Source organism: Topomyia yanbarensis, chromosome 2, assembly GCF_030247195.1.
Source record: "Topomyia yanbarensis strain Yona2022 chromosome 2, ASM3024719v1, whole genome shotgun sequence".
NCBI classification, from domain to species: domain Eukaryota; kingdom Metazoa; phylum Arthropoda; class Insecta; order Diptera; family Culicidae; genus Topomyia; species Topomyia yanbarensis.
In genome coordinates this window covers 372838307-372853831 of record NC_080671.1, presented here as the reverse complement: position 1 = coordinate 372853831, position 15525 = coordinate 372838307, and the positions used below count along the sequence as shown (strand labels likewise).

The 15525-nt window shown below is 39.4% G+C and overlaps 1 protein-coding gene across 1 annotated transcript in view; it reads right to left on the bottom strand.

Annotated features, from left to right (window-relative positions):
* Positions 1 to 15525, bottom strand: part of LOC131684560 (uncharacterized) — a 212158-nt gene that overhangs the window by 159627 nt on the left and 37006 nt on the right. Inside the window, exon 2 of the mRNA XM_058967553.1 lies at positions 1172 to 1747. Within this exon, the coding sequence (XP_058823536.1) occupies positions 1172 to 1182 (11 nt within the window). The 5' untranslated portion in view covers positions 1183 to 1747. The remainder of the gene's footprint in view (positions 1 to 1171; positions 1748 to 15525) is intronic.

Sequence of the window (15525 nt, the reverse complement as noted above, 5' to 3'; positions counted from 1 at the left end):
CAGCACCGAGTGGATGACTGACCCTCGGCTACTTTCAGTTACGGAATGGTATGGAGTTGTCTGCTCGATCTTTTTTTTTCTTTTTCAATTACAGAAGTTTGAACTTTAGGGTCATTCGCCTCTATTTTTTGGGTTTAAAAAAATCACTGCCGAAAGATCTCTAACCCTACGAGTGGGGTTGGGAATCGAACCCAGATGAGCTGCGTACAAGGCAAACAATTTACAAACTACGCCATACCCGCCTCTTGTTTTCTCGAGGTTAATCAATTAAGCCTCACTCCACGATCTCAGCTATAGCTAATCTGTACCATTTGTATGAAATTGTGAAAACGAGCGATAAAGTTCGCAAGAATCTTTGCTATTTTTCCTATTTGAAACCTTTAGATTTGAAATTTTTGTGTCGTCATTTATTTTTGTGTACACTTTAGTTTTGAAAACATCGCAATTTATTATCAATAAATCTGGATGGAACTAACAGCGCCGTAGAGTGGTCTTCTTGAACCATACGTGAAATCGCAGTTTTTCGCCCCATTGGATTTCACAATGGCTTCTGTTTTCAGTTCGACTTGTGAATAGAAATTTAGTGTGTACCTAGAAGTAGCAAACTGATTTTGACTTAGATTATGACTAATTCCAATTGCTATATAAAGTAGTCAAAGCTTTCAGCGCCTCCTAGGGCGCCAACCCGGCCAACCGCACGCTATAAATATAAGATAGAGATTACGTTTTGGCAAATAAATAAATGTGACATGACAAAATTTACTCTCAAAAGGGGAAAAATGCATTAATATGCATAAAGGGCACAATACCCAACTTAGACATAGTTGGGTGTTTGTGTTTCGAATTCATCTCATCTCAAGCACCAACTTTGTGCCAATAAATAATAAATCCAAATCAAATAACATCAAATTGTCACTAGTTAGACACTAAATCCAAACAGTCGCACAACTTGTAATTGGAATTCACACAAGTTGTGCGACTGTTTGGAATTAGGGTCTAACTGGTTTCAATTTGTTGCTAGTTTGGAATTATGTTAGTCACAAGTTGGCACTAGTTACTGATGAAATAAACTCAAAAATCACATTTTCTACTCGTTTATAACCAGTATATATCGTGTATTACTTGTAACCGTCGCAATATAGGTTTGAGAAAAATAAGCAGTAATACGCACCTGGTAAACATGTTGACAGATCTCAGAATTCTTTCAGCGGCGTGTAACGAAACAAACACACTAATGTTACTTACAAAAGTAGTTTTATGAGAGATTGAACCGAATAAAAAACCATTTCATAGCCATACAGCATCAGCAAACTTAAACAAATTTAAAGTTAGCACAAAGCACCGAAAAACGACTTCAACGCTCACCAGCGACGAACGCCAATCTCTTCCGTCGGTTCACGTGTTTTCCCCGCGACACCGCCGCCCCGCACCGATCAGTTTTCTCTTCGCACCACAATTTGCTTCGGGCCAGCCGGGACAGTTGTCTCAACCGCACTAATAACAATAATTTTCGAATCCACTCTCATTAATTTGTTGACGGAACCAGCGGTGGCAGACAGCCGGTGGCACTAGTGTAGTTGTAGGCACAATCACGGCCGTTGTTTCCATTTAGGTTTAAGGTCCAATGTTCTGCAACCGTGCTACAAGCCGTAGCTAGCAAGTAGCTGTTGTCATCGCCCGGGCAGCAGCAACATCTTAGGCCAGTGATGCCATCTCTTCGCTGAAGATGTCCGCGGTCCGACAGTAACTAGAAGAAAAAGTTGTAACAAGAAAGAGGTACTTGTTAGTTGGTGTGGTATGAGGGTTGACATTTTACGGTGAACTGTTTTTAATGTAGAATACATTTAAGGTTTCAATATAGGGGTCCCGTTTCAAAATATCGGCTGCGGTGCCGCGTCAGATTTTGAACGTTAATAACTTTTATCATACTTAACAGAATGATTTGATTTTTAGGCCAATTTGTTGCAAATATGTTCCTCTATGCTGTATTAAAATTTGAAGTATGTATAACATGTACTAATAACAAAAAAAATGTGTTTTGAAAAATCTTTCGAAAACGACTCGGAAAAGTGAAAATTTTCAGCCCATCCCGCACAGAGCCGTCGTTATGGTAGACCAACCGAACAATAAAATAATGAAAAGTTTATATATAGGTCCACTACATGTTTGTTCGTATGGTTATTCGCATTGGGTTGCTTGACGAGAGCACTTGGTGGGGGAAAGACTGCATATTCCTTTGGTTAGGCCATTAGAAGCCGGACGGAAAGGAAAGGCTCATGCACGGCACGAGAACGAGCGAGAAAGCGATAGTAGTGCATATTAGCGCGATTATATAAATATCTGTCGGTCGGTTTTTCTCATCATTCGTATTCGTTCAAGCACTAGCAAGCAGCCAGTCCATCGAAGAAAAGCAGTGGGCGATGACGACGGCGGAAAAAGTGCCCCAGCTACTGGTGACTCATCGCAACCCGATCAGGAACTGTCGCCCTGCAAGAATTTCGCCCCAACTAAAGGGCAACAGAGTAGGCTATCGTTCCAGCGTCTGGGTCGTGAGATTGTGCAGGACTGCAAAGTCGAGCTACGCTTACAAAGCTCAGTCGTAATGATGCCCCGAGAAGCCAACGATGCCTTCTTGGTCGGTTTGTTCGAGAATGCAAAATAGTGCTTTCTAGCTCACCGTGTCCGCGGGGAGTGCGTCTGAATTATGCTCCCGCAATAAAACAATAAACGGTTCTTTACAGGACCAATTAATTGTGTTCTAATAAGAGTTAAACTGAAATTTACATTTTATGGTGTATAACAAATAATTTTCAGAAAGCAATATAAGAAATACGATGTGTGGAAAGAAAGAAAGAGAATTTAAATTATCCTCTCTCGCTCGTTTTCGTGCACTGCTTTTCCATTCCTTTCTGCTGCTACTACCATCATAACTAAAACGAATGTGCGTGTTCCCCCACCATCTCATGACCAGTGTTGCCACAATTGCATGTCGCTATTACAATTTGAATTATTTTATTGATCCTCTCTAGTATTGATAAAATATAGAACGTGCAAAGTACACTAGTCGCATGCTTTTATTCGAACTTTTTGGCAGCCTCCGTTGATTAACTGCATAAATCTATTTGTTTGTGCGGCTCCTTGCTAGTAGCAAACTAAATAGCCTTTATCAGCGCTAACAAATAACACGAAAGAATTTAAATTTGTGAAAATCTTTTCCCTCCTTCTTTTCAAATCTGCAACATTCTTTGAAAATATTGTTTGAATGTTGCTATTGAAAAACTGAACATGCAAGTTTGCTAGCACTGGTCACTAGATTGAAGGCGATGGAAAGACAGAATATTCGTTTTGGTTATGCTAGTATTGGTAGCCAAACGGAAAGGAAAGGCGCAGGAATGGCACGAAAACGAGCGATAGTAGTGCTTTCTCGTGTGTTCATATATGAATATTGGTCGTTCGGTTTTTCTCATCATTCGTATTCGTTCAAGCACTAGCAAGCAGCCAGTCCACCGAAGGAAAGCAGTTGGCAATAGCGACGGACGGAAAAAGTGCCCCAGCTACTGGTGACTCATCGGAACTGTCGCCCTGCAAGAATTTCGCCCCAACTAAAGGGCAACAGAGTAGGCTATCGTTCCAGCGTCTGGGGCGTGAGATTGTGCAGGACTGCAAAGTCGAGCTACGCTTACAAAGCTCAGTCGTAATGATGCCCCGAGAAGACAACGATGCCTACTTGGTCGGTTTGTTCGAGAATGCAAAATAGTGCTTTCTAGCTCACCGTGTCCGCGGGGAGTGCGTCTGAATTATGCTCCCGCAATAAAACAGTAAACGGTTCTTTTCAGGACCAATTAATTCTGTTCTAATAAGAGTTAAACTGAAATTTACATTTTATGGTGTATAACAAATAATTTTCAGAAAGCTATATAAGAAATACGATGTGTGGAAAGAAAGAAAGAGAATTTAAATTATCCTCTCTCGCTCGTTTTCGTGCACTGCTTTTCCATTCCTTTCTGCTGCTAATACCATCATAACTAAAACGAATGTGCGTGTTCCCCCACCATCTCATGGCCAGTGTTGCCACAATTGCATGTCGCTATTACAATTTGAATTATTTTATTGATCCTCTCTAGTATTGATAAAATATAGAACGTGCAAAGTACACTAGTCGCTTGCTTTTATTCGAACTTTTTGGCAGCCTCCTTTGATTAACTGCATAAATCATTAGATTTAAATTAACGTCTCGAAGTGAAGTCACGATGCTCCGGTTATGTCGCAGACATTACCCACCCATCTTTTTTTTTTAGTTTAGTAGAGCGAATACGAACTACTATCGCTCTCTCGCTTACTCGTTTTCGGGCCATGCGCCTTTTCTTTCTTTTCTGCTACTAATACTAGCATAATCAAAACGAATGTGCGTCTTCCCACCATCCATTTAGTGAGCAGTGTTGCCAAACGCATTTTCAGTTTTTCATCAATAACATTTCAACAATATTTTCAAAGAATGCTGTAGATTCGAAAAAAGAAAAATAGTTGGTGATGGAAAAGAATTTCCAATTAGAATTTTTAACCATAATTATAACGAATCATTTGAAAATTTCACATGCAAACGTAATTTCGTTGCATATCATTAGATTTGGATTAACGTCACAAGTGTAGTTACGACACTCCGGTTATGTCGCAGACATTACCCACCCATCTTTTTTATTGTGACCACGACTAACGGTTTAATATAGACACCCCATTTCAATATTTCTGAAGGAACAGAAGGTCGAGTTTGGAAAGTTTGTAACTTTCATTGTACTTAACCAAATTACACAATGTTCGCACTAATGATTCAGAAATATGACCAGGAATCTTCTATTAGATTTGTAAGTATGTATAATTTACATGAATAAAGAAAAATTGATTTTCAGGAATCAATTATTATCTGTTCTTCCATTGGCCAGTACTACGCGACTTCCTCATGCTAACAATTAATTTCATCGTTAGCCATCTCCCTCACCAAGGCCAACAACGCCAACAAAACCGGTCCTTTTCAGGACCACCATCATTTTTGTAAAGAATAATTTGAAATATTCCTCGCCCAAATCACCTTTTGTCCGAAAATTCCAATGAGTATCAACATATTTGAAGAACGTGTTCTTTATGTATTCTACATCTCTCCGGTTATGTCGCAGACATTACCCACCCATCTTTTTTCTGGTTCAAATGGTATGCTTTGCGTGTCACTCTAGTGCGCTACAAGTACCTACTGGTACAGGTTATGCTTGTTCGTTTGTCTGTTTCATTGGGACCTCCGCTGGGGCACGCCGGTGTAAAAAAACGAGAGCATCGCGTCGTACTTAAGAGGCCCGTCACTGTGCTTGGCACTTCTAGGGTTAATGTGTCTCTTTGTAGTTCGAATTGTGTTGACAAAATGGATTAGTTAATTTTAATAGCTACAAGTAGACGAGCTGCTTGGTGCAGAAGGACGTGCCATCTTTAGTGGCATTGTGGGGTGAGGGAGCCGGATACAGGCGAAATACAACTTCATTCCGCAATTTGGGAGAATAGGCGGAGTGGTGAGCTGGAAGAAAAACACCGTCGTCGTGACTGGGTGCCATTGTCTAAAGGTGAACAATTCGTCTTAAGTGTTCCTCGGAAGGAGCTGTCGCAATGCGCGGCCCCAGGTTTGTCAGAATGTCAGCAAATTTAGCATATGTTAGATACGGTGTGCGAGACGTAGAGAGCATTTACGCTACACATTGGAATGATTGAAAACTCCAGGGGCACTATGATTAACCAGAAGTATGGTATAAGAAAATTTGACAAATAATGACTACGCTGAATGGAACATGTATTGGCAGTCGATTTTCAGAATTGTATTTTTGATATTTTTTAAATTGAATTTTCACCCCCATGTTCAAAGCATTACTGTAAACTGTGAGCTACATACTTGAACAAATACATATATTATTGTGAATTGAATACCACTTAACACAGTAACAAATTGACTTTTTCATATAGCTTCAAATATTTTTATTAGTTTTTTTGACACAGCTCTACTAAGCCATAGAGCTGCAACCGTCATCCTTGACGAAGAAAAACTAACTGCGTTGCTCGCTATAACTTGGAGATCATCCAGTCTACCGTCTTTCGCGTTATCGTTCCAGTCCACGTCGTTTTCGGTACTGCATTCTTGTTTTGTTCACGGCTTCTTTATTGGTGATACTGGTTGTTGGTTTGGAGGTACTATTGGTAGTCGTTATTACTTCGCTGTTGGTTGATTGGGCGAATGTTCGAAGCTAATCTGTACATGTGGGTGGCGGCTTGTTAAAGTTGTCTGTAGTAGATGAATTTTCACTAGCTGCATCTCCAATCGGAGTATACATTGTTCAAAGAAGTTGTTGCACTTATGACTGCGCATCTTTAGTGAAAACTATGTTATATCACCGTGTGACGACCCACAGTTGCTTCCTATCTGTTGATTTTAAAAAGATATTCCAAATTTTGCGATATTGTTGGGGTAAATTCCACCTTAAATAACTCGGTAAGGAGCAAAATGGAGCAAACAACATCATAACATTTTGAAAGTACTACACACAAAAAATAATGAAGTTTAAACGACATCTAAATCAATACGAATGTAAACATACAAATATTGAATCAAAACTTTGATTGAAAATTTCGTAAAAATCAATGCACTTAATTGGAGCATCAAAAAGCATACAATTTTACACTTTCATTCGTGTAATATTACATATCATTCATATTACAGCAACAAACGTGTAAAAATACAATGAAGTCCATTGGTAACTGGAAGTAACTGTAATTTTCAATCCACGCGCAGAGGAGTAACTAGAACAAATTCTTGGCCAAAAACCAAAATATTTTTTTTCGATTTTTTTGTTTTGTTATAATTTTTTTACATACCTAAGAACCTACTGTACAACGCACAGTGGTCCCAAAGAGCAAAAAAGGGGTTTTTTTAGATTGCGTCAAAACGGTTGACTTTGGTAATATGGTGTCTTTGAGAAAGTTTCTTGGAGTAGAACTCCCCTTATTTTTGTCTTATCGGATTGATGATTAATCCCCCTAAAAGTGAGTTACGAAATTTATTTTCTTCAATAATTCAGATAGACAAATACTTACTTCAGCAAAGTTGTAGAAAAACTCGTTACAAACATTTAACCTGAAGACTTCAACTCTCTATCTTTTAAGGTTTTTGAGATAAGGGACATTATTTGCGAAAGGCCCCTTAAAAACAGTTTTTTCATCATAAGTTTTCTTCTAGATTTTTTCCATGATATAAATGTTCTAGAACATTGTTTGGACTATTAAACTGCATTACTTTGCTGAAGACGGAAACTTGCGATCGCTGGTATGTGTGGAAATATTCACATTTTTGATTGAAAATAGCTCTTTTTCCAATGCCGATTACTTTTAAACGAACAAAAACGGGCAAACCACTTTGTAAACAAATTAAAGTACAAGAAAAGCACAACAAATGCTGGAAAAATCAGATCTCCCCAAGGCGGCCCTCTATGGAAATACTTGAGCTGAAATTTGTCTCATTCCGTCATCAAATGCAATTGATTCCTCGCCGTTTGGTTGCACTTGCGCCATTGTTATGAAGTAGGCGCAACGGAATTGTCAGTTTCCGGTGTCAGGCGCCTGCATTGAATTTTTTAACAATTGTAACTATTGACCTAAGCAAAGTTCGAATAATACTTAAAAAGCACACTTTAAAATTCACAAAAAGTTCTTAGCGAACTTTCAAGCGGCTCAAGCTTTAATAGAACTGCTTAACCCGCTATTAGAACATAAAACGTATTGCAAAATTACTTAAAACGAGAAGCTTATGTAGTTCCTTTATATCAACTTTTGGTTGCTGGGGTATTTACTCAAGACGTGCTTACAAAAGTAAGAAAGGCTATTTATTACGATTTTAAGGCTTTATTTCAGAACTAACAGTAGGCGGTGGATGTAGCGTAGTTGGTAAATCGATTGCGTTGTAAGCAGCGCACCTGGGTTCGAGTCCCGACCCCGCACATAGGGTTAAAAAAATTTCATAAGAGATTTTTCTAACCCGAAGAGGCGAATAACCTTAAGGTGAAAACCTCTATAACCGAAATAAAAAAAAAAAACTAATAGTAATATATGGTGATGTATTTAATGCCGGAACAGCTCTAGTATGGACAAACTTAGGCTCTAGTATTTCCATAGAGGGCCACCTTGGGGAGATCTGATTTTTCCAGTATTTGTTGTGCTTTTCTTGCCCTTTAATTTGTTTATAAAGTGGTTTGCCCGTTTTTGCCCGTTTAAAAGTTATCGGCATTGGAAAAAGGAGCTATTTTCAATCAAAAATGTGAATATCTCCACACATACTAGCGATAGCAAGTTTCTGTCTTCAGCAAAGTAATTCAGTTTAATAGTCCAAACAATGTTCTAGAACATTTATATCATGGAAAAAATCTAGAAGAAAACTTATGATGAAAAAACTGTTTTTAAGGGGCCTTTCGCAAATAATGTCCCTTATCTCAAAAACCTTAAAAGATAGAGAGTTGAAGTCTTCGGGTAAAATGTTTGTAACAAGTTTTTCTACAACTTTGCTGAAGTAAGTATTTGTCTATCTCAATTTTTGAAGAAAATAAATTTCGTAACTTACTATTAGGGGGATTAATCATTAATCTGATAAGACAAAAAGAAGGGGAGTTCTACTCCAAGAAACTTTCTCAAAGAAACCATATTGCTAAAGTCAACCGTTTTGACGCAATCTAAAAAAACCCCTTTTTTGCTCTTTGGGACCACTGTGCAACGTGGCAAATTTAGGAGTATATCAAAAATTGTTAAGGAATTTTTGCATGTATGCCCATTAATGATATATTAAGGGATATTTTAATCGTTTTCGTTGTACACTCAGCAAAATCACTTTCTAGTGATGATGACTGTATTAAATAAGACAATATTATTACAAACCTAGTTCAACACAACCGTTTGTTTAACTTCAGCTTAAAACTAACTAAAAAAAACCTGTTTTAATCCACCTAGAGGTGCAATTGTGCCTTTCTCATTTCTCCAAACTATGATTTAATAGCTGGTTCGTACAATATAACATTATGGAAATGTCTTTCTTTCTTATTATACTTGGTAAGTATATATAAGAGTACCTTTTTGCATTCATCGCGGTATCGGTTTGAATCGGAGTTTTCTATGTTATCGCACTCCACAACCCGTAACTCCGGAGCTGGAAGTCGGATGGAGATGGAATTTAATATCAGTTTCCGGGGACGCAACACCTTTCATTTAAGACTAAGTTGATCAAATCGTTCTAGCCAATATAACCATTATTCTGAATTTGGATGCTTCCGGATCCGTCGATGGTGGCCAGTGTGGCCAAAGAGACTTTGAATGACTGTTGATGACCTAGATCTACAAATTCAACAGTTGTGTTTACATTTTGGAAAAAAATTCACCTTTTTACATTGATCGCAGAATTCGTTAGAATCGGGATTTGCTGCGTGATCGTACGTATCACCCTGTAATTCAGGAACGAGAACTCGGATCCACACAAAATTCAACAGCAGCTGTTGGACCTTTCATTTAAAATCAAGTTTGTCAAAATCGGTTCAGAAAATTCCGAGAAACCGATGTGGACAAATCAACAAATTTTGTTTTGCAACCATACTCTTCAACTCGTAATCCGGAACAAGATGTCGGTTGAAAATGAAATTCAATAGCAACCTATGGGAATATTATACCTTTCATTTGAATCTTAGTTTGTAAAAATCGGTTCAGCCATCTCCGAGAAACCGTTGTGGATATTTTGTTAACAAATCCGCACATACACATACATACATACATTCATACATACATACATACATACATACATACATACATACACACATACATACATACATACATACATACACACAGATATTTTGCGATCTCGGCGAACTGAGTCGAATGTTATATGAGACTTGGCCCTCCGGGCCTCGGTTAGAAAGTCGGTTTTTGGAGCAATTGCATAACCTTTCTATATGAGAATGGCAAAAGAATAATATTTAATTAGCTTAATAAGCATGAGTTCAATGTTATCTTCATGTGATTATATTTTGAAATGTTGGTGGAATGGGTTTGAAAGTGGAGGGAATGGGGGGTTAGTAGAGTGGGAGTGGAGGATGCGTCAGAAATCCTTCATCTTATTTCGGTATACGTGGTGGATGAAGGAAATGCGGGCGTGAGGGTGGTCCAAGGGGAGGGGAGTGATGAAGGAGGGAGGTGTAAGGGCAAGGCGGGGGGAGGGGTGACAACGCAATACTCAACTGCATATTTTGCCTTCCATTTGAGACTTGGTTTGAGAAAATCGGTTCAGTCATCACCGAAGTGATTTTAATTGTGGAATATGCCCGGAATTCCGGACTTCCGGCATCGTTTATAGTGGACAATATATTCAAAGAATGTTTGATTGGCAATCAGTGATCTAGATCTGCGATTAGAAGTAATTTGGTGACCATTTCAATAGTTTTTAGCCTCTGAGGTATTACGATTGTACCGATTTATATGGGAAATTCCAGTGTATCCTTACTAACACCCCTGTAACTCCGGAAGCAAGAGTCAGAACCGAATGAAATTCAGAAGCAGTCAATGGCATTACTGTATCTTTCATTTGAAATCAAGTTTGTAAAAATCAGTAGAGAATTCGTTGGGGAATTGGTGTGATATTAGCTTAGGAACTTTGCGGGTTCCCCGGGGGCGTCATGAGCCGTCATAGGTGGCCAATGTGGTCAAAGCTGCTTCAATTGATCATTAGTGATCCAGACCCGCAAACTAGAGTAATGTTACATCAATTTTAATATGTTTTACATCATTTGAACATCATGGTGGTACCAGTTTATATGGGAATTTGCTGTGTGACCGAACTCTTCAACCCGTAACTCCCGAACCGGAAGTTGGATCAACTAAAAATTCAATAGCAGCTTATGGGAGCGTTATACCTTTCAGATGAAACTAAGTTTGCGAAAATCGGTTCAGCTATCTCTGAGAAAATTGTGTGAGTTTAAATGACACACACACATGCACACACACATACATACATACACACACAGACATTTGCCGATCTCGACGAACTGAGTCGAATGGTGTATGACATTCGGCCCTCCGGGCCTCGGTTAAAAAGTCGATTTTTACAGTGATTGCATAGCCTTTCTTTATATGAGAAAGGCAAAAAGTAGACTTGCTGTGTATGGCACCAACTTTAAAAAATACCTTTTTTAAACATTTTATTCCAAATTTGAATGATAAAAAAGTTACATTATGCGGCTAGATCCGGCAAAGTTGCTGAAGCAGTATTACAAAACAAGATTTCAGCTATACAAAAAATATTCGAAATAATTGAATTTTTTACTAATTTAAGGTACACCGAAATGCTGTAGGGCCAAATATTATGTTTGCCAAAATGTATATCTATGAAAATATGCACAGGCGTCCCTTTTCTTCTCCCTTTCCCACTGATTAAATGTTTATGCAACTGGAAAAACAAATGTATTCACAAAGTTCACCTAGATATTACTAGTATTCGAAAGGATATAGAAAATTGGCCTCTGCACTGGTAGGTGGGTAGATGCCAAATTGTTCCAAAAAATTGTCTATTTTTAGTTCATATTAAGGCATAATAACAACAATTGCAGCAGCAAATAATTTTGGCCAGGATTCGACCCCAATTACTCCTCTGTGCCACGTGTAGAATTATAATAAAATTCATTGAAGAAAGCACGACAAGTCGTGTGGATTTTTGGTGGAACTTAATTTTACATTTATTTTCATGCTCCAAATATGTGCATGAAAATAAATTTAAAATTACAAAATATTTTTTCTGTGTAGCTTTTTACTTTCATACAGTGGTATAAAATGAAATATTCATACGTCTCCCAACCTTTGAACGGAACGGATCGTTATATTTCACAGTGGTGTTCGGTGTGTAAATTTAGTGAATCAAGGTCATCCTTTGTTCGTTCGTTAGCTGCCATTCTGCTTGTCGCCGACGCAAAATCATAAACAGCTGTTCGCAGCGAGCACAAGAAAACCGTTCGGCAGAATCAAAACAAACCACCGCAACATAGAACAGTTCGTTCTAACCTAAAGAGGCAGAAGGAAAATCAAATTACATTCAAGTGCGCCCAATGATGAGTCAATGCGCGCTCACGCAAGGGTCATATATGCTTCATCGGCATTTTCGGTGCCACTGCCGGTCACAGCGCATTCGAAGACGATAATTATATCGATATTTGACTTCGCGCGGTGGCTTGGATAATAAAACATTTGTGCAGAGTTGACAACAATATTCATTGTTAACATTCTGTACCAAAACAAATCCAAATAAAATCGATTCAAAAATCGATTATTTGTAAATAGCTAGCTTTAGGAAAGTAGGTATATAAACCAAAAAATTGTATAATAAAATCAAGTTGAAATCGAGCAGTCGAAAGTACCACTTCACTCAGTCGAAAATCCTTTACTTCGTGTCCAGACCCTGGAGTTCTTCGTTGGTTTTTCCACCTTGTTAAATCCAAAGTCAAATTACTTCCTTGTTTGTAACGCAAGCGGGGAAGCAAATTGTCTTACGACCAGAATTAGTATTGGATTGTTACGCAGAACGATACTAACTGGACGAGGAATTCCCGGCTTATTAAGCTATAGCGTGTGGTATTTGTAACGCAGGTGCCACAAACTATACTTAGTCTAGAATTAGAAGTGGCTTGTACCGCAGGACGCTTCTAACTAGACCCAGCACCCCCCTCTGCGGCGAAAGATCGTTCGGCGGAACGATATATGGTGGCTCCAGAGAGGATTTATCCTCACAATTCTCGCCACAGAAGGCACGAAGTAAAGAAAAACTACTAAGTCCTACACTGACCAAGCTACGGTAGTGGAAAAAGGCATAAACATTAAGCGAACACCTACAAACTGTGGTGGAAAAACGCTAGAAACACAGCGTGTCCGTAGCTTATAACGGACAGTAATACGCATTGCAATACGCGTCACTTACAAAATCGCTAATAAGGCGTATCCGCAGCCAATAGCGGATTCGGTGAAAACAAACAGTGCTTGAATAAGATATCACAATATATATCACACCGTGCGATATATCACTAGTGAACCTAAAACAAGCCGAAAGAGAAAGCGGATCTAAAGGATGGCATCTGGAGGATACGCGCACAACCCGAATGGGAATTGCCGCCTGTGCAAGGATAAGGACAGCGCGGACGAATGGATGGTCGAGTGCTCAAAGTGTTGGAACTGGTTCCACATGACCTGCACCAAACTTGAGAAAAGACCCTCCACTAAGGACCTCTGGCACTGCCCAAAGTGCAAAGAGGAAATAATGGAGCTCCAGCAACTAAGAAAGGAGCTGGAGGATCAAAAGAAGAAGACTACCAGGAGTGTGTCCAAGGAACGCGGACCAGCAGACACTGTAGAGCTGCTAAGACGCCAATTTGAGGCACAAATGGAAAGCCAAAAATTGCGTGATGAGGCATTTCAAAAAGCCATGATTGAGATGGCAACCAAAATGCACCAAGTAAAAATGGACCCCGAAGCGGGACAACAAATGGCTCCGACAATCAAATTGCCGGATGAAATTACAAACTTACTGAGGAGGCAAACAGCAACACCCCTCCCAGTTTTCAACGGAAATTACAAGGATTGGCCAAATTTCAAACGGCTTTACGAACAAAGCAAACGAGAAGGTCAATTCAGCGATACCGACAACATAAACAGACTTATGGCAAGTCTAGGCAAGGCAGCAAAGGTACACGTAAGTGCCTTGCTGATGGATCCAGGAAACGAGAAACATGTAGTAGAAACTCTGGATAGTATTTACGGACAACCGTTGGCTATATACAACGAACTATGGAAGGATTTGGCAAAGTTACGGAACCCACGCATGGAATACCCTCAAAGCATGGTGGACTTCGTAGTGACTCTCGGAAATTTGGTGTCCAACATGTCCATGATACAGTGTGAGGATTATTTAACTAATCCGTTGCAGATGGCTGAACTTGTTTGCCGCTTACCACTGAACTTAAGAGAACAATGGGCGGACAAGGAAGCAGAAGCAATGATTCCGCAAGAAGGACGACCACGGCAAAAACTCACACTAAAGGAATTACACGAGTTTTTGAAACCGCAACAGCAAAGAGCAACACTTCTTATTGCACAAAAGGTGTGTCAATCTGAGAAGGAAAACCCGAAAAATGAGCGCCAATCAAGAGTCAATATGCACGCTGAAACAACATCCAGATCCCAAGCCAAATGTTCCTGTTGTAGTCAACAACACTGGATAGTAGCATGCCCGGTCTTTAAAAAGATGAGTGTGGAAAAAAGACGAGAACTGGCACTAGAGAAACGCATGTGCTTTAACTGTTTACGCCAAGGACACTCCTTTAGAAACTGTCAAATGAGGCCAAACTGCAGAACAGAAGGATGTACAGCATATCATCACACATTTCTTCACGTCAGACCAAAAACAAATGATGAAAAACGAGCCTCCCAAAAGGAGGAAACAAAACAAAAAATCAAGGAACCTTCAGGACAATCAAAAGACAACAAGAAGAACCAAGATAAGAAGGAAGTGAAAGAAATAGATGCGCAAGCTCCAACATCGTCCACCTCGAAGGAACAAGAAGATGTGCGCACTAACATACACGCTACCAAAAGAAATAAGGTCTACTACCAAATACTGCCGGTTACACTTTATGCGCAAGGAAGACAATTAGAAACCTTCGCATTTTTGGATCACGGCTCATCGAACAGTCTAATCCTCGACGACTTGGCCAAAGATTTAGGTTTGCAAGGGCCAGTATCACCATTATGCATAAAATGGACAAATGACTCCGTACACGAAGATAACGAAAGCCAAAGCGTATGTTTCAAAATATCAGGCGACAACAAAATTCGATACCAAATAAAATTATCCTTGCCACGACAGACACTTGACTACAAGGATCTTCATGACAACTACAACCATCTTAAAAACCTTCCTATTCAAGGATACGAGAATGCTGAGCCGACATTACTTATTGGACTTGATCATCCCCGACTATTAACAGCAACAAAACAGAGAGCAAGCAAAGTCGGTCCAGTTGCCGCTAAAACACCAATAGGATGGGTCATTTACGGAAGGACCAACTCCCGACATCAAGGAGAAATATATTCCTGTGTAGTAGAGGAGCAAGACTCACTACGAGAAGAAATGAGGAAATACTTCTCAACGGAAGAGTTTGGCGTTAAGGTTAGCACCACTAACCAACAGAGCGAGGAGGATAGACGAGCTGAAAAATTGATAAAAGAAACAATGAAGTATGACGGGAGTCAATACGAAATTGGCCTTTTATGGAAACAAGCCAGGCCCATAATGCCAAAATCAGAAAGCTTCAAGGGAGCATTAAAGAGGTTAGAATACACTGAAACTAAGATGAGGAAAAACCCTGAGTTTGCCCAATGGTACACGGACAAAATTAAGGAATACGTTGAAAAGGGATACGCACGAAA